Raw genomic sequence first — 22,155 nt, forward strand, 5'->3', positions numbered from 1 at the left:
GGGCTTCCCTCCGCCCAGGGTTGGCCTCAGGTTTAACCCGCTGTGCTGGCGCTTGTCTGGTGGGAGCCTGCGCCCCCCAAGCCCAGCCCCCCGCCCCAGGCCGCCCGCAGCCCCCTCTCCCGAGCAGGGCCCCGCCTCTGACGGCTTTCTCCCTGTTCCCAGCAGAGAGCTCCGAGGAGGAGGACGCCCCGTCGTTCGCGCCGTCCAGCTCGGTGGACGGCAACAACACGGACTCCGAGTTCGAGAAGGGCCTGAAGCACAAGGCCAAGAACCCCGAGCCCCAGAAAACCGCGACGCCCGTAAAGGACGAGTACGAGTTCGACGAGGACGACGAGCAGGACAGGGTCCCCCCCGTGGACGACAAACACCTGCTGAAAAAGGACCACAGAAAAGAAACCAAGGCGAATAGTTTTATTTCGATACCCAAGATGGAAGTGAAGAGCTACACTAAGAACAGCGCCATGGCACCAAAGAAGGCGTCGCATCGCATCGTGTCGGACACGTCGGACGAGGAGGACGTCGGGGTCGCTGTGGGGACGGGGGAGAAGCTGCGACTCTCGGCGCCCACGCTGCTGCCCGGCAGCAAGACGCGGGAGCCTCCTACCGCCAAGCCGCCGAGGGACAAGGGTAAAGTCAAGAAGAAGCGGAAGAAGGAGGCCAAGGGCAAAGAGGTGCGCTTTGGGAAGCGGAGCGACAGGTTCTGCTCCTCCGAGTCGGACAGCGAGTCCTCGGAGAGCGGCGGGGACGGCGGGGACTCGGCGGGGAGTCCCGGCTGCCTCAAGGAGTCCCCGCTGGTGCTGAAGGACCCCGCCCTGTTCAGCTCCCTGTCCGCCTCCTCCACGTCGTCCCACGGCAGCTCCGCCGCCCCCCAGAAGCATCACTCCAGCCACGCGGAGCCGCACGCCAAGCACTGGCGGACGGACAACTGGAAAACCATCTCCTCTCCTGCCTGGTCGGAGGTCAGCTCCTTGTCAGACTCCACAAGGACGAGACTGAGCAGCGAGTCTGACTGCTCCTCCGAGGGCTCCAGCGTGGAGTCGCTGAAGCCGGTGCGGAAGCGGCAGGAGCACCGCAAGAGGGGCCTGCAGAGCACGCTGCCCGACCGGAAGGGCCCCCTCCACGCCGGCGGGGACGGCGCCGTGCCCAAGCTGGACCGGGAGGGCAAGGTTGTCAAGAAACACAAGACGAAGCACAAGCACAGGACCAAGGAGAAGGGGCTGTGCGCCGTCAGCCAGGAGCTGGCGCTGAAGGGCTTCGCCTACGAGTACGAGGACGCCAAGCCCAGGCCGGACAAGGGCGCCCCCCCGGACGGCGACGCCCCCGCCGAGGGCAGGCTGAAGGCGGCCAAGCACGAGCGCGAGCACTTCAAGCGGGAGGACAAGCTGGGCCGGCTGAAGGCCGACGACAAGGACTGGCTCTTCAGGGACGAGCCGGCCAAGGCGTCCAGAGAGGACAAGCCCCTCAAGAGGCTGAGGGAGCTGGCCCGGGACGGGGCCCGGCCTGCCCGGGAGGAGAAGGAGCGCGGCGGCGGCGGCGTCCGGGGCGAGCGGGACAAGCTGCCGAAGGAGAAGTCCCCCAAGGAGGAGAAGCGGAGGCTCTACAGAGAGGAGCGGAAGAAGAAGTGCAAGGACAGGCCCTCCAAGTCGGAGAGGAAGAACGACCTGCGAGAGGACAAGGCCTCCAGGGAGAGGGAGAAGGCGCTCAGGAAGGAGAAGGTCTGCAGGGAGGAGGCCGCGGCGGACGAGTTCTGCGGCAAAGGCCAGTTTCTGGAGAACGACGACGCCAAGTTCAGCCTCTCCGACGACCCGCAGGACCGCTGGTTTTCGGACCTGTCCGACTCCTCCTTCGACTTCAAGGCCGACGACAGCTGGGACTCTCCCGTGACCGACTACCGGGACCTGAAGGCCGACTCCGTGGCCAGGCTGATCCTGGAGACAGTGAAGGAGGACCCCAGAGACAAGCGGCGGGAGAGCAAGGCCCGGGAGAAGCGGGCCGACAAGGACGCCTGCCCTCGGAGGAAGGACAGGGACCCCCTGCAGCGGGGCTGCGAGCGGCGGAGGGAGCACGCGGCCGAGAAGCACCGGGGCGGCCCCGGCTACCTCCCGGAGCGGGACAAGCGGAGGAGGGAGTCGGCCGAGGGCGGGCGGGACAGGAAGGAGCCCCCCGAGGCCGCCAAGGAGCGCAGAGACGGCCGCGCCAAGCCCGACGACGCCCACAGGGAGGAGCTGAGGGAGTACGGCTGCGAGGGCGCCTTCAAGGACAGGCCCGACTGCGACTTGGGGAAGGTTCTGGAGCCCTGGGAGCGGCCGCAGGCGGCAAGGGAGAAGGAGAAGAAGGAGAAGGCGAAGCCGGAGAAGCACCGAGACAAGCCCGGCGACAAGGACAAAAGCGAGAGAGCCGTCCCCGAAAAGGGCCCCAAGGACAAAGAGTTCGAGAAGAGTTTTAAGGAGAAGAGGGACGCCAAGGACAAGCACAAAGACGGGCACGGCAAAGACAAAGACAGGAAGGCGCCCCTGGACCAAGGAAAAGGCAGCCGGGAGAAGGCCTTCCCCGGGGCCCTCTCAGAGGAGTTCACCGAGAGAAGAGACGAGAAGAAGGGCAAGGAGAAGAGCTGGTACATTGCCGACATATTCACGGACGAAAGCGAGGACGAGAAGGATGACTACGCGGCGAGCGGCTTCAAAGCCGGAGAGGCCGGCGAGGGGCGGGGGGAGGGGCTCCCCGAGAGGGACGAGGGGCTCCCCCTGGACAGACCCCGCAAGCACGCGGCCGCCGACCGGCAGCACCCGGAGAAGCAGAAGGACAAGGAGGCGCGCGAGAGGAAGAAGGACAAGGGCGCCCTGGACGGCGGGAAGGACAGGAAGGAGAAGGCCTTGGAGAGGCCCAGGGACCGGCGGGACAGAGAGGCGGCCGAGCGGGCCCGGGACCGCAGGGACCGCGCCGCCGTGGACGCCGCTCAGGACAGGCGGCCCAGGCAGAAGCCGCCTGACAAGGGGGACAGGAGGCCCCCCGCGGAGGACAAGGCCAAGGGCAGGCACCGGGAGAGGCCGGACCGCGAGAGGAAGGCCGGCAAGGGCGGTGACGCCGAGAAGAGCCTGCTGGAGCGGCTGGAGGAGGAGGCGCTGCAGGACTTCCGCGACGATGCCAACGACAAGGCCAGCGAGGCGTCCTCCGACAGCTTCCCTGAGCGCGGCCAGGACCCGGGCCTGAGCGCCCTCCTGGAGGTGTCTTTCCCGGAGCCCCCGGAGGAGCGGGCCCGGGAGCGCGAGCGGCACCGGCACTCCTCGTCCTCGTCCAAGAAGAGCCACGAGCGGGAGCGGGTCCGGAAGGAAAAGCCCGAGAGGAAGGAGAAGGGCGACGACTACAAGGAGCTGGGCAGCGGCCGGAAGGACCCCGGCCAGCACGACAAGGACTTCCTGGACGCCGACGCCTACGGCGGCGGCCCCTATGGCGCCAAGGCCGACGCGGAGGACGAACCGGATAAGCCCATCGAGCTCTTCTCCCCCGAGAAGAAGGACAAGAACGAGCCCGAGAGAGACGCTCCCAAGAAGGCGGAGAAGGAGCTGCGGCCCTTCGGGTCGGGCGCCCCCAGCCTCCTCAAGGAGAAGAGGCGGCGGGAGAAGCACCGCGAGAGGTGGAGGGACGAGAAGGAGCGGCACCGAGAGCGGCACGGGGACGCGCCCCTGCGGCCCCACTGCGAGGAGCCCCGGCCCGCGGCCCGCGACAGGGACAGGCCCAAGGACGAGAGCCTGAAGCTGGGCGAGAGCAAGCCGAAGGACAAGGTCAGGGACAACCCGGAGAAGGAGAAGGCGGCCGCCGCGGCCGACAGGCTCCTCGCGCCCCGAGACCCGGGCCGCAGGGACGCCCGGCCGCGCGAGAAGCTCCTGGGGGACGGCGACCTGATGATGACCAGCTTCGAGCGGATGCTGTCGCAGAAGGACCTGGAGGTGGAGGAGCGGCACAAGCGGCACAAGGAGAGGATGAAGCAGATGGAGAAGCTGCGGCACCGCTCCGGGGACCCCAAGCTCAGGGACAAGGCGAGGCTGGCCGAGGACGCGCGCAAGAAGGGTCTGGACGCCCCCCCAAAGAAGCCGCCGGGGCCGGACCCCGCCCTGAAGGACAAGAAGCTCAAGGAGGCGGCTCCCGCGGCCCCCGCCGCCGCCGAGAGCAGGCCCCACCCGGCCCCCGCCGGGGACCCCCGGGACTGGCTGGCGGGGCCGCACATGAAAGAGGTCCTGCCCGCGTCTCCCAGGCCCGACCACGGCCGGCCCACCGGGGTCCCCACGCCCGCCTCCGTGGTGTCCTGCCCCAGCTACGAGGAGGCCATGCACACACCCCGCACCCCGTCCTGCAGCGCCGACGACTACTCTGACCTCATGTTCGACTGCGCGGACCCCCAGCCCGTCTCCAGCACGGCCGCCAGCGCCTGCGCGTCCTCCTTCTTCGACGGGTTCTCTGTGGCTGCGAGCGCTGTCTCGGAGACCCCGGGCCAGACGCCCACGCGGCCGCTGTGCACGAGCCTGTACCGCTCGGTCTCGGTGGACGTCAGGAGGACCCCGGAGGACGAGTTCAGCGTGGGGGACAAGCTCTTCAGACAGCAGAGCGTCCCCGCTGCGTCCAGCTACAGCTCGCCAGGGCCGCAGCTGGACGACAAGGCCGCTGGGCCCCCCGGACCCGCCGAGAAGTTCGCCTGCCTGTCGCCGGGGTACTACTCCCCAGACTACGGCATCCCCTCCCCCAAGGCGGACGCCCTGCACTGCGCGCCCGCAGCCGCGGTCAACCTTGTCCCCTCCCCGGAGGGCGCCTTCTCCGGTTTACAAGCCAAGTCCCCCCCTCCACACAGAGATGAGCTCTTGGCGCCGTCCATGGAGGGGACCCTCCCCCCGGACCTGGGCATCCCCCTGGACGCCACGGAGGACCAGCAGGCCACCGCGGCCATCATCCCCCCGGAGCCCAGCTTCCTGGAGCCCCTGGACGAGGGCCCCTTCAGCACGGTCATCACGGAGGAGCCGGTCGAGTGGGCGCACCCCACAGCCGCCGAGCAGGGCCTCGCCTCCGGCCTCCTCGGGAGTGCCCCCGAAAACCCCGTCAGCTGGCCCGTGGGGTCGGACCTCCTGCTGAAGTCCCCACAGAGATTCCCGGAGTCCCCCAAACATTTCTGCCCTGCCGAGTCCCTGCAGCCAGAGTCCCCTTACCCCGTGTCCCCTGTCTCCTACCCTCTGTCGGTCACCGAGCCCGGCCTGGAAGTCAAAGGCGAGGCGGGGGACGCGGCCCCGGCCACCGTCCCGCCTTCGGACGAGCCCGCCCCGTTCGCCCCTCCCTCCAGGCTGGAGTCCTTCTTTGGTAACTGCAAGTCCCTTCCCGAAGCGCCCGAGGGGCCGCCAGAGCCTGCGTGTGTGACCAGCGTGGCTCAGGTGGAGGCTCTGGGGCCCCTGGAAAACAGCTTCCTGGAAGGTGGCCACGGCCTGGCCGCGCTCGGCCAGGTGGAGCCGGTGCCCTGGCCCGGTGCCTTCCCCGCCGCCGAGGACGACCTGGACCTGGGGCCCTTCTCCCTGCCGGAGCTCCCGCTCCAGGCCAAGGACGGCTCGGACGTGGAGACAGAGCCTGTGGACGAAGCCCCTCCCGCTCCTCCAGAACCCGGCCCCGCGGGGGCCCCCGTGGCCACGGGCGCCTGCGACCTGGCTGCAGCGGCCCCTGAGGAGCAGCTCGTGCTGCCTCCGGACCCCGCAGCTGCCCGGCTCCCTGCCGAGCCCGCAGCCGAGCCGTCGGAGGACCCCGAGCCCGCCGGGCCGCTGGAGGCTGCGGCGGCGGAGGCGGGGCCCGGGCCCGAGGGGAGGGGCCCCCAGGACTCCGAGCCCAGCTCGGGGCCCACGCCGGCCCCCTCGGAGCAGCGGCCCCTGGGGAGTGGGGAGGAGGCAGCCGAGGGCCCGGACTCCTCGGCCGCGCCCCAGGGCCCACCTGACGCTCCTGGGGACGGCTCGGCACAGGCCCTCGCGGCGGACGGGGCTGGCCCCCAGGACGAGCCCGGGCTTGAGGGGCCTCCCGGCGGCACCCAGCCCGAAGCGCCTGAGCCGGAACCCAGACCCACGGCGGAGGCCCCCAAGGCGCCCAAAGTGGAGGAGGTCCCGCAGCGCATGACCAGGAACCGGGCCCAGATGCTGGCCAACCAGCACAAGCAGAGCTCGCCCCCCGCCGAGAAGGAGCCGGCGCCCGCGCCCGCCGCCAGGGCCAAGGGCCGCGGCTCCGAGGACGACGACCCCCAGGCCCAGCACCCGCGCAAACGCCGCTTCCAGCGCTCCAGCCAGCAGCTGACGCCGCAGGTGCACACGTCCACGCGGCAGACGCGGGAGGTGATCCAGCAGACACTGGCCGCCATCGTGGACGCCATCAAGCTGGACGCCATCGAGCCGTACCACAGCGACAGGTCCAACCCGTACTTCGAGTACCTGCAGATCCGGAAGAAGATCGAGGAGAAGCGCAAGATCCTGTGTTACATCAGCCCGCAGGCGCCGCAGTGCTACGCCGAGTACGTCACCTACACCGGCTCCTACCTCCTGGACGGCAAGCCGCTCAGCAAGCTGCACATCCCCGTGGTGAGTGGCGGGGACCCGCTGCGCTGTCGCCTCCCAGCCCGGCAGGGCGCGCGGGACGGGACGGGCGGCAGAAACAGACCCCCACTGGCCTCAGGGTCCCCCTCCACCGAGGCCTGCGGCCTCCACCCCCCACCCCGCTCCTTGACGCGAGGCTCCTCTGGCTCCTCTGCCCGCGGCCTGAGGACGCCCCTGCTCTGAAGTCGGTCCATCCTTGGCCCCCAGGCTGCCCGGCCCGAGCCGGGCCCCGCCCCCTCTCCGCGGGCCTCGCCGTGTACACCCCCTCTGTGACGTCCGCGAACCCTGCCCATCGGCGCCCCGGCCCCGGGGCTCCTGTCGGCCTCTGCCCAGCGGTAGCCGGGGCTACTGCTGCGCGTGGCAGACTCGCTTCCCACGCGGAGGAGGAGCTGGGCTCTCTGTTAGTTTTGTCCACTGGGCCCAGGACGAGCCAGGTCCCGGGGCGCAGGTGCTCCACTTCCAGAGGCCTGCAGAGCTGTCCCACCGCAGTCCTGGCCACTGAGCCCAGGCGGGAGATGTCTCCCGAACCAGGACCGGCTCTGAGCAGCACGCAGGGCAAGCGCTGGGGGCGGCTGCCCCGGCCCCCACCCCACCAGATCTCCGGTGTCCGCTCAGGGAGGCTTGCTGCCATTTGTCTGAATTTTATTAAGGAAACAAGAAGCATTTGCAATCTAAAGGGAGACAGCATGGGTCCCTCCGTGCCCTGCCCCCGAGCTCCTAAGGCTCAGCCTGTCCTAGAGGAAGCTCAGGTTCCTGTCCTGTCAGGCCAACTGAGACCCAAGCTGTTGGGTGAGGGTGGGCAGAGCACAGGCCCGAGCCTCTGCTCACCGGACACGGGCCGGGGCTCGGCTCCCTCTCAGAGCAGAGCAAGGTGAGGAGGTGGGGCCTTGGAAGTTCCCCGACTGGAGTTCCTGTTGTGGCACAGCAGAGACGAATCTGATTGGCGTCCAAGAGGACGTGGGTTCGATCCCCGGCCTCTCAGTGGTTTGGGGATACGGCATCACCCTGAGCTGTGGTGCAGGTCGCAGACACGGCTCGGATCCCACCTTGCTCTGGCTGTGGTGCAGGCCGGCAGCTGCAGCTCTGATTCAACCCCTGGCCTGGGAGCCTCCATATGCTGCAGGTGTGGCCCTAAAAAGACAAAAAACAAACCCCAGAAGAACCAACCCTCAGACCCCAGACAGCCCCGCACAAGACCCCCGTACACAGACCTTTGCCGTCGCGCCTGGCGCCACTGCAGGGGACCCACGTGGGCTCAGGCGAAGAAGACACCCTGGGCCCCCAGACGGAGGGGTCTGGGCAGGTGCTGGGCAGGGTGTGCGGCTGCACGACTTCCTCTCACCTCTGAGCTGATCTCAGACGGGCCCGTCTGAAGGCAGCACGGGCCTCGATCTTGCGCCACTAACTTAGCCCCTCAAAGGGGCTCCTCTGTGGACACTGTCCGCCTGTCCTTGGCCACGAGGGCCCCCTCGATGGCCCGTCTTTTGTAAACACACACTCGCTCCTGGGCCCCGAGGTACCCCAGCGCACCTGTGCTGTGGGGACTCGCTGCCTGTGCGCGCGGGGAGCAGCGGCCTCTGCGGGGGCTCCTCCAAAGGGACCCAGGCGAGTGAGCTGCTTCATGGTGCCTGCGTCCCAGTGGCTGGACCCACAGGACAGCCCGCACCTCCATCTTCGCAGACGCTCTGTCCTTGGCGCCCTCCCCTCGCAGCAGCCCACTCCCCACCCTTCCTCCCGGCCGCTGCTGCCCCCTCCAGGGCACGTGGCCAAGGACCCGCTCGTTGCGGGGCCACCTGGTGCGTGGGTTTCACGGGGACGTGTCACGCGCACACACCGCTGACCCCCTGCCTCGCCCTCTGACACAGATCGCGCCCCCGCCTTCCCTGGCGGAGCCACTGAAGGAGCTGTTCAAGCAGCAGGAGGCCGTGCGGGGGAAGCTGCGGCTGCAGCACAGCATCGAGCGGGTAAGCGTGCGGGCGAGGGCGCCGGGCGCCCGGCCGCCAGCCTCCGCTCACCCGGCCCTCTCTCCCAGGAGAAGCTCATCGTCTCCTGCGAGCAGGAGATCCTGCGGGTGCACTGCCGGGCGGCGAGGACCATCGCGAACCAGGCGGTGCCCTTCAGCGCCTGCACCATGCTGCTGGACTCGGAGGTGTACAACATGCCTCTGGAGAGCCAGGTGGGTGGCCGGCCGGCCGGGCGAGGGGCCGGCCCTGCCAGAGCCCCTCTCGGGGCCTCCGACCCTCGTGGACGGACGGTGGGCGTGAGCCGCAGCCAAGGGCCCAGAGATGTCGGCGCCTGAGGCCGCTGAGCCCCGGTGCTTCCTCGACGGGCGCGCGGGCCCTGGGTCCTCTTAGGAGGGACGCGCTGGTCTGGGGCAGGGCGCACGCTCGGCCCTGACTGTGCTGCTGCGGGCCCAGCCCGCCTGCCCGCCCCTCCCCGCCCCCAGCCCCATGGCCGCCCGCGCCAGCAGACACGTCTGAGCGTCCGCCCGGGCGGGAAGGGCGCACTCAGCCACACGTCCTCCTGGCAGCCACTGACTGGGACGGAGCCCAGAGCCTGTCGTCCAGGCCCCCGGCACACACGTCCTCCAGGGACCCCACAGCTACAGAGGAGCAGCCCGGGTGGGCCGCCTCGTGACACGGGGGTGCAGTGGTTAGAAACCGAGTTCTTCCTTGCGCCTTAAGGACTTGGCGCTCACTCGGGCATCTTCTTGAAGGACCCGCCTTCGTAACTTTGCCCACTTGGCATCCTGGGCGCACTGCAGGGCTTGTCCCCGAGCAGAGCCATCTGTCCACAAACCAGACGGATGACGCGTGGCTTGGGTGGGAGCTTCGGCTTTCCGCTAACCTGGAAGGGCTTTTCTTAGTTCTTCTGAGTGTTGAGGGGAGAGGGGGTCCCACGCGGCCTTTTTTTTTCTCAAACACGTGTCTCCGCCCTGGGCGGGTGTGGCCGCGAGGGGAGGCTGCCCAGGCACAGGGGCTGCTCCCCACGGGGCGGGGGGGGGACAGGAGGCCGGACCCCCGGACCAGCCCAGGCCTCCCCAGAGACCCTTCTGGCTTTTACAACGAAGAGATGGGGGCCAGCGGCCAGCGCCAGCTGTTCCCAAGCAGGTGGAGGCGCGTCTGCAGGCGCCACGCCAGGCACGAGGCCGCCGGAGTCCCCAGGGCCCTCGCGCCGCAGGCGGTGGCGGGAGGGGAGGGGGACCTCCCGTCTGGCCGTCCTGGGCCGTGGGGCCCCCGCCGCGCCCCCAGACGCCCACACGCCGCCTGCCCTCCTTGCAGGGTGACGAGAACAAGTCGGTGAGGGACCGGTTCAACGCCCGCCAGTTCATCTCGTGGCTGCAGGACGTGGACGACAAGTACGACCGCATGAAGGTGAGCCCCGCCGGGCAGTGGCCGCGGACCCAGGGCTCCCTGGGCGGGGGCGGCTCCGCGGGCCGCGTGCGGAGGAGACGACAGCTCAGGCTCGCTGGGGCCCCCCAGGCCGCCCGCCCCCGTGTTGCCTCTTAGAGTGTCTTCCCTCCTGTCCAGGTGTGCGGGGAGCAGCTCCTGTCACCAGCTGGCGGTCAGGCCTCTGTGGGACCCACCCTGAGCCCTCCTCAGAGGTCACAGCGCCCGCCCACCACCCCTGCCCTGGACGCGCTGACCAGTGCAGCGGGCAGAGGATGGGGGGGAGATAGAGATTAGCAAGTAAGAAGCAAGCCCTCGTCCGCAGGCGCGAGGGGGGCCACGGGGTCGCCCGTGAACGCTTAGCAGCCGAGCCGCGCAGGCCTGGCGGGCTGGGCCCCCGCAGCCCCGTGGGGCTGATGGAGGCGGGACCCCACCTCCCGTGCCCGGCCGCGCACCGCCGCAGCGGGTGCAGCGCAGAGGAACCGTCCCCCAGGCCGCTGCGGGCCCGGGCTCCCGGGACGAGGGTGAAGGGGTCGCTCTTCTCACCCCCCACCTCGTCCCCCCAGCCGGCTCGAAGGGAGCCACCCAGGACCCTTCCCCAGTTGAAGTTAGGCCTGCCCGCTGGAAGTGCCACGCACGTCTCATTTCCTTCATGTGCAGCGAACGTAGCAATGGGTCAAAAGTGGGAAAAAAAGAAAAGTAAGGGATGAGTCGGGTACATGACGACGGGACACGGTCACAGCTTCCTGAAAGGGTTCCGTGACCACGTGTCTCAGAGCCACAGGAAGAGGGCAGCTTGTTTGGAAGACAGCCCACCCCGCCACCCCCAAACTCCCGCAGCCTTGGCAAGTTTTGCGGGGTGCAGAGCCCCCTGCCATCTCACAGGGGGCCGGCCCAGCAGCCTCCTTTTCCACCCGGGACGCCGCGGGGCGGTGGAAACCTAGAGGCCCGTCAGTCATTCAGCGGAGGGATGCTGCCCGGCGGGATGCTGCCTGGCATCCCACTTGGGCAAAAGCGGCCGCTCCCGGGGCTGGCTGAGCCGTTCACGCTGGCAGGGTCCCGCTGAGCATGGAGTCGGCCTGCGGTGCAGACACCACGGCCTGGGGCCTGCTGGCAACGTCGTGGCTCGGCCGCCACGCTGCACGCGTGGTGCTCGCTTCCAGAGCACGAGGTCGGAGAGGGGTTCAGCTCCCCGCCCCCCCAACACGCACCTTTTTAAAGCGAGTTCTTTATTTGAAAGCACTTTAGAGATGGTGAGCCCCGACCCTGGGTGCTCGGGGGTCATTTAAGAAAAGGCACGGTCTGCCCCACGTGGTCACTAGGACGGGTCAGAGGTTCCCCCGCAGCGCGGTCTGCTGCTGCCACCTGCCGGGTCCCGTCTCGCTCACCCAGTTCCCGCCGTCACCCCACTGTCCACAGCAGGTGCACCGAGCACTCTGTCCGGGTGGGACTGGACCCCCGCCTGGTGCAGACTCGGGAGTAAGCACGGGCGCACTGACCGCGGCACTCTGGACGACCCTTTTGAAAAATGTGGGCACTTTATTTTTCTTCATTTTTGGCTGCCCTGCGGCGAATAGAGTTCCAGGCTAGGGATGAGATCTGAGCCGCAGCTGCAGCCATGCCAGCTCCTTCACCCAGCGTGGTGAGCTGGGGATCAGACCTTCGACCCAGGGCCCCCAAGACACCGCCAGTCCTGTTGGGCTACAGCGGGAACTCCACAATCGAGTGCACTTTCAAAAGGCCTAGTCTCACTTAGTACAAACGCAAGTGAAACCACGCGCACACACCAGCCGTCGACGAGGCAGTGGTAGAACGAGGACGGAAACGCTGTTACGAATCCCGACCCGATGCTGTAGGGGAGCCCCGGGGGTGGGGGCGCAGAGCAGTGAGACCCCCCCCCACGTGGTCGGCGAGGCCTCTGAGGGCAGGACACGGCCCAGAGGCGAGAGGCCCACCCGTGGCCAGAGCTCGACCTGGGTCCCCTGACCCCATCCTCCGAGCAGGCGGCGGGGCGGCCGGGGTCCCACCGCCCCGCCCTCACCTGCCGTGTTTCCCGCGCAGACGTGTCTCCTGATGCGGCAGCAGCACGAGGCCGCCGCCCTCAACGCCGTGCAGAGGATGGAGTGGCAGCTGAAGGTCCAGGAGCTGGACCCCGCCGGGCACAAGTCGCTGTGCGTGAACGAGGTGCCGTCCTTCTACGTGCCCATGGTGGACGTCAACGACGACTTCGTGCTCCTGCCGGCCTGACGCGGCCGGGGCAGCCCCGCAGCACGCAGGCCAGGCCCCGCGCGCCTGCCCGGAGCTACGGGGCCCCGGCAGGGGGAGGAGGCCTCGTCCCCAGGCGGGGACACCCGGGAGAAGGCCGCCCCCCGGCCCCGGGAGCGTGGCGCTTTCATGCCCGCCGCCGGGGGAGGACGCGGAGCCCAGGGGACGCGGCGCTGGCCTCGGGGTCTCCTTTCCGGCCAGCTGCACGGGCACGTCGGGAGCTGCAGGACGGAGTGCAGGTTGCCGACTCCGCGGTCCATTCTGATCAACTCAAGACAAACAGCGCGGGTGTCCGCCCTCAGCAGCGGGAGGCCGGGGCGCTGGGAGCCGGCTGGCCGCAGGCCGCAGAGGACACGGGTCCGGGCTCTCAGCTGGGTTTTTAATGGAGTCAAATCCACGTGGTTTGTATATTTTTCCTTTAATCTTGGGCATTTTGTTTCTCTTTCTGAGAACGTAACTTGAAACACTACAGAGCCAATAATCATATAAAAAGTGTACCCGCAAACGCTGTACAGTTTTATACACGTTCACAATGTACTTTTGCTGCCTTCTAGATAATTTATTTTGCAACACATTACTGCACAGTTGTAAATAACTTATGTACTGTAACATCACTTCAGTTATGTGTAAAGAAATAAATTAATTAAATGCTCTTTGTACACGACAGCCCCGGAAGCGGCCGGCCTGCGCGCGTGACGGCGCCCAGCACGGGGGTGGGGGGGCAGCGAGGCGCTCACCCTGGGCTGCAGGGCGGCGGGGGCCAGCGCCTGGCGCGCTCCCGAGGAGGCTCCCACAGGGGCCCCTCCGTCCACAGCTCCCAGCCGACACCTGGCCCGAGCTGCAGGACGAGAGGACGTGGGGTCCGGGAACTTTGCACACGCGCGCACACCCCTTCCTGTGCCTGAGTGACCCCACGCAGGCTCTGGGCCACCAGCGTCCCCGCAGCAGCCCCGGGCCCGCGGGAAGCGGGGTCCCTGGGCGCCCTCCCCTCCCTTCCGATCCCTTCAGCGCGAGCCCCCGACGGCAGGGCCACCTGAGCAAACGCGGGGCGGGGTGCTCGTTCACACCGAGGTCGTGGCATCAGCCGCTCTGGACCGCAGAGCCCTGGACGCGCCAGCCCACGTGGGCGCCGGCTCGCAGCCCACACCCAGCCCGTCCCGCCTGTCGTGGGTGCGTGTGGATGGCGGCCGCGCTCACACCGCACACCCCTCCACTCGGGCATCTTTGAAACAGACGTCGCGACGCCCTTTGCGAGGTCCGTGTGCCCCTTCCTGCTACAGGCGACAAGGTGCACAGGCGCTCTGCCCGCGCACTGCTGAGCTGGGCACCAGCCAGGGCTGTGTCCCCGAGAACGAAGGCTGGCTGCCTGCCTCTCCCACGCTCACCTCTGTCTGGCCTGGAGGAGCCAGTGTGGGTGTCGGCACAAGGTCCCCGAGTCCAGAGCTGCACCTGCTGGAGATTCCTGACCGAGTCACCCCAAGCCCGGTGCCGCGGTTGGAAGGGTCAGTCGTCGACCTGGAGGGAAAGCCGCTGCCGGGGGTGCTGGCCCTGGTGCAGAGGGTATGAGAGGGTCGCTGCTCTGTGCAGACACGTGATGACCCCTCGGTCTTCAGGGCTCGAAGGCGCTGGGCGCCGGTGCACCCCCGGCCACGGGCCGGCTGAGGTGGAAAGACGAACGCGATCGGGGCTCTGGATCGGGGCTCTGGAACCCTGGGCGAGGAGAAGCGGGTGGCGGCCGCACCTGCAAGCCGGTGAGTGCTGTTCCCGACAAGCCGCGGTCAGCTCTCCCGCAACGACGGCTCCTCAGCTGCCGGGAGCTGGAGGGGGGGCCCTGGGCAGGCGGCCTTGCAGCCTCCGGTCCCGTCAGATGGCCGGGGAGGGGTCTCCATCGAGGACGCCCAGGGCTGAGGGACAGCGGGTGACCTGGATGGCCGCTCCCGTGTGGGGTGGGCGCCCTGGCGGCCTGTTTCCAGCTTGCTCGCAACACAGCACGCAGGGCAGCGGGAAGAACTGGCTCCAGCTCATGTTTGTTGGAAAATCGAGTAGGAAACGAACAGCAGCCAGGAGAAAACCCGGCAGAGGGGGTGCGGGCTGGCAGGTGCCCGGGCATGCTTGTCACACAGCAGAGCTGGGCCCTCAAGCTACTCTGGGGGTGATGACACGGCAGAGAACCCACAGTAACAAACGCTCACGGGCACAGACGGAGGGAACGCCAGTCCCGCCCGCAGCCCAGCCGCGCGGTGACCGCACTGTCTCCAGGCAGGGACGATGCTCCCTCCGGGGCAGTCACCCCCACTGGCTTCCATGAGGCAATGAAGACTCACCCAGTCCAGCTGCAGAGAGAACTTGTGTGAGTCCAAAAAGGGTGAGACGAGGGGAGAACAACCGCACGGCGGGCGCTCGAGCCGGGAACACGCGAGGACGCGGGGCTGCGGGCGGGACTGTCTGCGCCTGCGTGCTGACTGCATGGGTACCTGAGGTGTGCTAACTCGAGGGGCAGCTCTGATGCGACCCTAGCCTGGAAACTTGCATATGTTGCAAGTGCAGCCCTAAAGAGCAGAGAAAGAAAGAGAAAGAAAGAAGTGGAATACACTTATTTTCCCAGGAAGCCAGAATGACATTCACAGACGTGTTTTGGAGCACATGCTGCAGAATGCCGAGTGAAAACAGCCGTCGGAGCCGTCTGCCGTCCCGTCAGAGTCCCCAGAATGAGGACAGGGTGGGAGGGGGTGAGGTCAAAGCAGTGCTGGTTAAGGGAAAATGATTCTATTATAGATTGGAACCTCTGAGAAATGGAGAAGAGAAAAAGCAAGGTGAGTTAATCTGATGGAGAATGAAGTGGGAGTTTAGATCAGCAGAGCAAGGACTTCCAAAAAGCGCCCCCCATGAGGGGAACACTGGAGAAAGGAAGAAAGAACACCATCAAAATCAACTTTTCCAGAATTCCAGAAACTAACCTCCGCTTGCTAAAATCAAGGAATGAATAGTCAAGGAAAAACAGCTAATAAAGCTCAGGAACGAGCTTTTGACATGTTCCTGTGTTTCCATTCCTCTGTCTACACTCCAAGATTAGCCTTAAAAACCAGCAGCCCAGCAGCCACCAGGGCTCGGCCTGAGGGTGGAGTTCCCCAGGTGAGTCCCATCTCTGGGGTATCTGACCTGTCTGGCAGCTCCTTGGAAAGCCCCATTTGTAGGGCTGGTCATTGTCTGGCCTGACTTAAGGTCCACTCGTTGGGAAAAGCCCAGAGCGTTTGTCAGAAACCATCAGCGCTGAGTGTTTAACATCACAGCTGCCAGAGGTGTGATAAGCAGGAGGGACAAAAAGGTTAAAAAGATCTGGGGCATAAAACACCCATGAGCACACTTAGACACTCTGACACTTCCCTGGGCACGAAGGCCATTCGCGTCTGCAGGGCTGTGCACACGCCCAGGGACCGAGACGTCCTGCTTTCTCAGGTTTTGCCAACCCTGACCCTTGTGGAAGCAGGCAGCGACGGGTAAGGCAGAGCGGTCACCTGCGGGACCTTGAAGGGTCTCTGGACCCAGGTTCCTAAGGAAATCTCTGTGCACTCGGCTGAGCAACGAGCTGCCAGCAGAGACTTCACCATCCACACATACCAGGGAGCTCAAAGATGAGTTCAGGAGAGTCAGTAAACACGGCACCAAGAGCAACCAGCAACAGAAACCAGAGTCTGGGGACTAGGAAATGGATTTCCAGAGTTACACATTATATTACTTAAATTATATGACATTACATTATGTTACTTAAAATGGCTATTTTTGGAGTTCCCATCAAACGAATCGAATCTGACTAGGAACCATGAGGTTGCGGGTTCGGTCCCTGGCCTCGCTCAGTGGGTTAAGGATCCAGCGTTGCCGTGAGCTGTGGTGTAGGTCGCAGACATGGCTCGGGTCCTGCATTGCTGCGGCTGTGGTGTAGGCCAGCAGCTACAGCTTTGATGGGACCCCTAGCCTGGGAACCTCCATGTGCTGCAGATGCGGCCCTAAAATAAACTAAATGCACACACACATGCAGAAAAGGAAAATGGAAATTCTGTTGTTGAAAGTACATGAATTTCAGTGGGCAGAAGAATCAGCAAACTTGAAGATAATCAAATCTGAGGAAAAAAGAAACAAAAGAAGGAAAACGAGCAGGTTCCGTGACCTGCAGGACGCGAACAGGTCACGGGGGAGCCGAGGCAGCTCACGGCCGTGAACGGGAATCCTGGAAGGAAGGCGGAAAAGGCGGCCAAAGACGGTCACCGAGACGCCAGTGTCCCTCGGCCGCGGCCCAGAAACCGAATCCGACAGTCCTCCCGGCTGTTGTGCGAGGCCGTTTCCAACGAGGCCACCGTCTGCGGTCTCAGCCCCCCAGTCCAGCGGAGGGTCCTGCGCGAGGTCCCTCCCGGCAGGTGACCCGAGTGACGCCTGAGGAGGACGGAGGCCCTGCCCCTAGAGGGGGGCCCTCTGCCCGCAGGGCCTCTGGGACTCGGACGCCCAAGTGCCCGCCGAGGTGCGGTGGAAACACGTCCGACTAGGACCCATGAGGTGGTGGGTTCGATCCCTGGCCTCGCTCCGTGGGTTAAGGATCCCGCGTTGCCGTGAGCTGTGGTGTGGGTCGCAGACGCGGCTCGGATCCTGTGTTGCTGGCTGTGGCTGTGGTGCAGGCTGGCAGCTGTGGCTCTGATTCGACCCCTCGCCTGGGAACCTCCATGTGCCGCGGGTGTGGCCCTGAAAAGCAAAAAAATAAAAAAAAAATTAAACAAAAACGAGACTCAAAACGCAGCATCAGCTCTTCCCTGGGGCTCCAGCCTGCCAGCCTGCCTGCAGATTTGGGACTTGCCAGCCTCCGCAACTGGGGTGGAGTCAGTTCCCAGAACATCCACTGATCTGCCCATCTGTGTATTTTCCAAGGGTTCTGTTTTGTTGGCGCACACGATTCATTAGACGAAGACTTAAAATCCGCTTTTATAGATCGTGGTCACGTGACTAAAAGCAACCACGCCTGAAGAAGTAGATGCCAGCAAGAGGATGGCATCGTCCCCAGCAGAGGGTACCGGTAAAGAGAGAACAGAGACAGGTTCGAATCCCCGGGGCGTTCTGCGTCTGACAGGCACCGCGGCCGGATCTCCGCTGGTGGGAAGGAGCGGGCGAGGGCGGAGGCAAGTCAGTGGGGCTGCTCTGCTGGGAGCGCCCGGGGGGGTCAGCAGTGCGTGAGCCCGACTAGCACCCGTGAGGACACAGGCTTGACCCCTGGCCTCCTCAGTGGGTTAAGGAACCCGCGTGGCCGTGAGCTGGGGTGTAGGTCGCAGACGCGGCTCGGATCCCGCACAGCTGCGGCTGTGGTGGAGACCGGTGTCTACACCGTTGGGACAAAAGAGACGCAAAAACCATGCCTGATGCACACGCACAGATCGGTGCTCCCTCTGTGGGCACAGATTCCGTCACATTCTCGTGTGTGTGTGTGTGTGTGCGTGTGTGCGTGTGCATGCGTGCGTGTGTGCGTACTGCCAGTGAAACACAGTTCCTTCACGCAAAGCCAGAGAAAGCCAGGATCTAGGCTCTCTTCATAGCCGCCAAGTGTATTCAGGACAAAGCATGGTTAGAGATGAGGGGCTCATCTCAGGACAAACGGGTCAATCCACGCAGCGCTGGCAGGGTCTACGCGCCTCGTGACAATTTTCAAAACGCGTGTGGCCGAGGCCGAGGAAACTGCACGGAGACACAGGCAACTCCGAGACTGAGTCCAAGACGGAACCCCCGCTCTCGGCAACAGCACAGAACAGGCAGAAAAGCAGCAGAGACAGGCAGTGAACAGCCGCGCCACACGGACCCAGCTGCAGCCACAGGCCATCGCACGCGACGCCGGGACACTAAACGCAGCTCGGTGGCGTTGGAGGGTTCAGGTCCCGCCGAGCGCAGCGGACCCCGGGATGGGACCCGGACGGCAGAGCAGAAGGACGGCAGCTCACCTGCTCGCAGGCGAACCACAGCAAACTGCTGGATTACCATCCGCAAAACAGACGGGAAACCGCCAGAAAAGATCCCCTGCCCCGCGAGACAAAGAAGCCCCGTCTAGCGGTCCGAGGGTCACTTATGCGATACGAGTGACTCCGCACCCGCGGGGCGGGCGAGCCTCCGCCTGGAAAGTGACCCTGTCACAGAGGCTCCCCCACGCCCAGGGGCCTGGCAGAGGGAGGAGGCGCCCCGAGCACCTGGCGGTGAGGACCTGCTGGGCGCGGGCGCAGGAGCTCCGCGGGCCTCGGGGAAACAGACTCCACAGGTGGCTCCGAGCACTGGGTCCCGGGGCAAAGCAGATACTCCACCGGCATCTGGGTCAGACCTGCCTGCCGACCTTGGAGGACCTCCTGGGAAAAGAGGGGGCGGCTGTGGCTTGTGGGGGAAGGTCACTGGAGGCAAAGGTCTCGGGAGCAGTCATCCGTGTGGGCTCCCCGGAGGCGGCGTTCTGGAAAAACCTGGCCCCACACCTCCTCCGGGCTGAGATGCCCCAGGCCAAACAATATCTGGCTGGGAACACAGCCCCACCCATCAGCAAACCTAAAGACCCCCGAGGCCTGAAGCCTCCTCTCCTCCCACCCAGAGACAAAGCCCCACCCAGCAGAGGCCTGAGACTCAGCTCCACTTACCAGTGGGCAGGCGCCAGACCCTCCCATCAGGCCGCCTGCAACAAGCCCCCAAACCGACTGCGCCCACAGCGGGGCAGACACCACGGGCAAGAGAGGCTACGACTCTGTCTACAAAAAGAAAACCACCCCAAAACCCACACAAAATGAAAAGGTAGAGGCGCAGATAAAGGAACGAGAAAAGTCCCCAGAAAAACAGCTAAGGGACCCGGAGATTGCCAACCTCCATCAAAGACTTCGGACCAAAGACAGTGACGAGGACCGCAGGCCTTGGAAATACACTGGAGGCAAAGGCTGAGACATTACAAGACACACCGAGCAAAGAAAGAGAAGCTTTAAGGAATGAGCAAGCAGAGATGCAAAGACAGTAACTGACATAAAACTCACCAGAAGCAGAACACAGGAGGCGGAAGAACGAGTACGCGCCGTGGAGGACAGCGCGTGGAAATCACGGATGTGGAACCGAAAAGAAAAAACACTGCAAAGAAACGAAGCGAGTCTCAGAGAACTCTGGGACAACGTGAAACACACCAACATCTGCGTGACGGGGGTGTCAGGAGGAGGAGGGAGAGAAGGGACAGAAAAAATACTGGAAGAGATGGGAGCTGAGAACTTTCCTAACATGGGAAAGGAGCCCCTCAACCCAGCAAACGCAGCGAGCAGCATATAAAGTCCGCCCAAGGGGGAGCTCCCGAGACACATCGTCATCAAAGGCACCAAGCGCAGACACAAAAGACGGAAGGCGGGCGGGGAAAGACGCCAGCAACAGACAAGGGAAGCCCAGCAAGGCCGTCAGCGCTTCTTCAGCAGACACTGCAGGCCGGACGGGAGCAGCACCACGTACGGAAAGTGACGAAAGGAAAAAACTTCCACCCAGCAAGGCTCTCCTTCAGCTTTGAAGGAGAAATCAAAAGCTTCACAGACAAGCGAAAGCTGAGAGAATTCAACACACGAAACCAGCTGTACAATAAATACTAAAGGAACTTCTCTGGGTGGAGAAGAAAAGGCCACGACGAGAAACAAAAATACGACAAATGACAAGGCTCAGCAGTGGCAAGTCACCCACGCACCAACATGCCACCAAAACCAGAAAGCCTGAGAAGAGGAGGCACAAGTGCAGGACAGCGGAGATGCACTTGCAACTGAGAGACCAGCAACCTAAAACAATGCTGTGCATCACAACGTCACGGCAGCTGCGGACCAAAATCTACAGTCAATACGCACACACGTAAAAGAAAGCAATCCAAGGAGTTCCCATCGTGGCGCAGTGCCAAGGAACCATGAGGGTGCGGGCTCCATCCCTGGCCTCGCTCAGTGGGTTAAGGATCCAGCGTTGCCGTGGGCTGTGGTGCAGACCCGCCTTGGACCCTGCGCTGCTGTGGCTCTGGTCTAGGCCGGCGGCTGCAGCTCCAATTCGACCCCTAGCCTGGGAACCTCCCTATGTCACGGGAGCGGGCCCAGAAAAGGCAAAAAAAAAAAAAAGCAATCCAAACACGACACTAACGACAGTCATCAAACCACAAGAGAAAAAGGAAGAATGAAGACCAACAAAAATAAATCCAAAACAATTCACAAAATAGCCAAAGAGCATATGAATCGTAATTGCCTTAAATGTAAATGGACTAAATGCCCCACCGAACGCCACCGGCTGGCTGACTGGGTACGGAAACAAGAGCCACGTGCACGTGTGCATGTGTGCACGTGTGCATGTGTGCACGCGGTCCTCTAGAGACCCCCACAAACTGCAAGAGGGAGGACGGAAGAAAATGCTCCAGGGAGCAGAGACCAAAAGAAACCGGGGGCAGCAACGCCCCATCGGACAAAGGAGGCCTTGACGTAGGGCGGTTAGCAGAGCCAGAGGAGGACGCCGCTCAGCCATCCAAGGGCCAACCCCAGCAGAAGGCACAACAGCGGCAAGCGTGTGCCCCCCACAGGGGCCCTCCCCGTGCACGGCCTTGAAAGGAAAAACTGACAGGGACACCGTGACAGCGGGGACATTAACGCCCAGATCCTCAGACAGAAAATCGACAGGGAAACACAGGCCTCAGACAACGCATCAGACCAGGCGGACTTGAGAGGCATTTACAGACCACTCCACCCGAAAGCAGCAGAAGCCGCAGTCCTCTCGAGCGCACACGGAACCTTCTCCGGGAAGATCACGTTCTGGGCCACGGACCAAGCCGTGATAAGTTTAAGAAAACTGAAAACCAAATCAAGCATCTTTCCTGACCACAATGCTGTCATACGAGAAATGAACATGAAAAAATCGCAGGAGCTGCCGTCGCGGTGCAGTGGTTAACGAATCCGACAAGGAACCACGAGGTTGCGGGTTCGACCCCTGGCCTGGCTCAGTGGGTTAAGGATCCGGCGACGCCGTGAGCTGGGGTGTAGGTCACAGACGTGGCTCGGATCCCGCGTTGCTGTGGCTCTGGCGTAGGCTGGTGGCTACAGCTCCGATTAGACCCCCAGCCTGGGAACCTCCATATGCCTTGGGAGCGGCCCTAAAAAGACCAAAAAAAAAAAAAAAAAGAAAAGAAAAGAAAAAGAAAAAAACTGCAAAAAACACAAACACGTGGAGACTAAACATCATGCTACTAAACAGCCAATGGGTCACTGAAGAAATCGGAGGGGAAATGAAAAAATACCTGGAAGCAATGACAACAAAGACGCAAAACCACCCAAACCTATGGGATGTGGGGACTTTATGGCAGCCTCACAAAACAAGAAAACCTCCAATAAACAACCTAACTTTACACCCAGAGCAACTGGAGAAAGAACAGACAAAACCCAAGGTCACCAGAAGGAAAGAAATCACAGAGCCGAGAGCCGAAATAAACGAAACGGAAATGAAGAAGCCACTCGAGGCCAATGAGATAAAAACTGGCTCTTGGAGAAGAGCCACAGAAGCGATAAACCCTTGGCCAGACGCGTCAAGAAAGGGGCTCCCATCAGTAAAATCAGAGACGAAAAAGAAGTTACAATGGACTTCAGAGAACTGCCAAGGAGCACGAGACGGCCCCAACCAGCCATATGCCAGTAAAATGGAAAAGCCAGACGAAGTGGGAAAACTCTTCGGGAAGCACCGTCTCCCAAGACCAGACCAAGAAGAAACAGAAGATGAGCAGACCGCTCACGAGCACTGAGACTGAGACTGTGATTTCAAAACATCAAAACAGTACGTTACCGGCACAAAAACAAATACAGATCCGCAGCACAGGATACAAGACCCAGAATTAAACCCATGCACCT

At 64.0% G+C, this 22,155-nt stretch overlaps 1 protein-coding gene across 9 annotated transcripts in view; it reads left to right on the forward strand.

Moving 5' to 3' along the window:
* ANKRD11 (ankyrin repeat domain 11) overlaps positions 1–12,928 on the forward strand; it is a 157,023-nt gene extending 144,095 nt beyond the window's left edge. For 5 of the 9 annotated variants that reach the window (XM_021097040.1, XM_021097036.1, XM_021097037.1 and 2 more), the window contains 5 exons: positions 163–6,593; positions 8,474–8,572; positions 8,641–8,784; positions 9,890–9,982; positions 12,059–12,928. In XM_021097040.1, the coding sequence (XP_020952699.1) occupies positions 163–6,593; positions 8,474–8,572; positions 8,641–8,784; positions 9,890–9,982; positions 12,059–12,244 (6,953 nt within the window). In that variant the 3' untranslated portion in view covers positions 12,245–12,928. Of the gene's footprint in view, positions 1–162; positions 6,594–8,473; positions 8,573–8,640; positions 8,785–9,889; positions 9,983–10,138; positions 10,298–12,058 lie in introns of all 9 variants that reach the window. The other 4 variants (XM_021097042.1, XM_021097038.1, XM_021097035.1 and 1 more) reach the window with 2 other exon arrangements.

This window comes from Sus scrofa, chromosome 6 (genome assembly GCF_000003025.6).
Source record: "Sus scrofa isolate TJ Tabasco breed Duroc chromosome 6, Sscrofa11.1, whole genome shotgun sequence".
NCBI lineage: Eukaryota > Metazoa > Chordata > Mammalia > Artiodactyla > Suidae > Sus > Sus scrofa.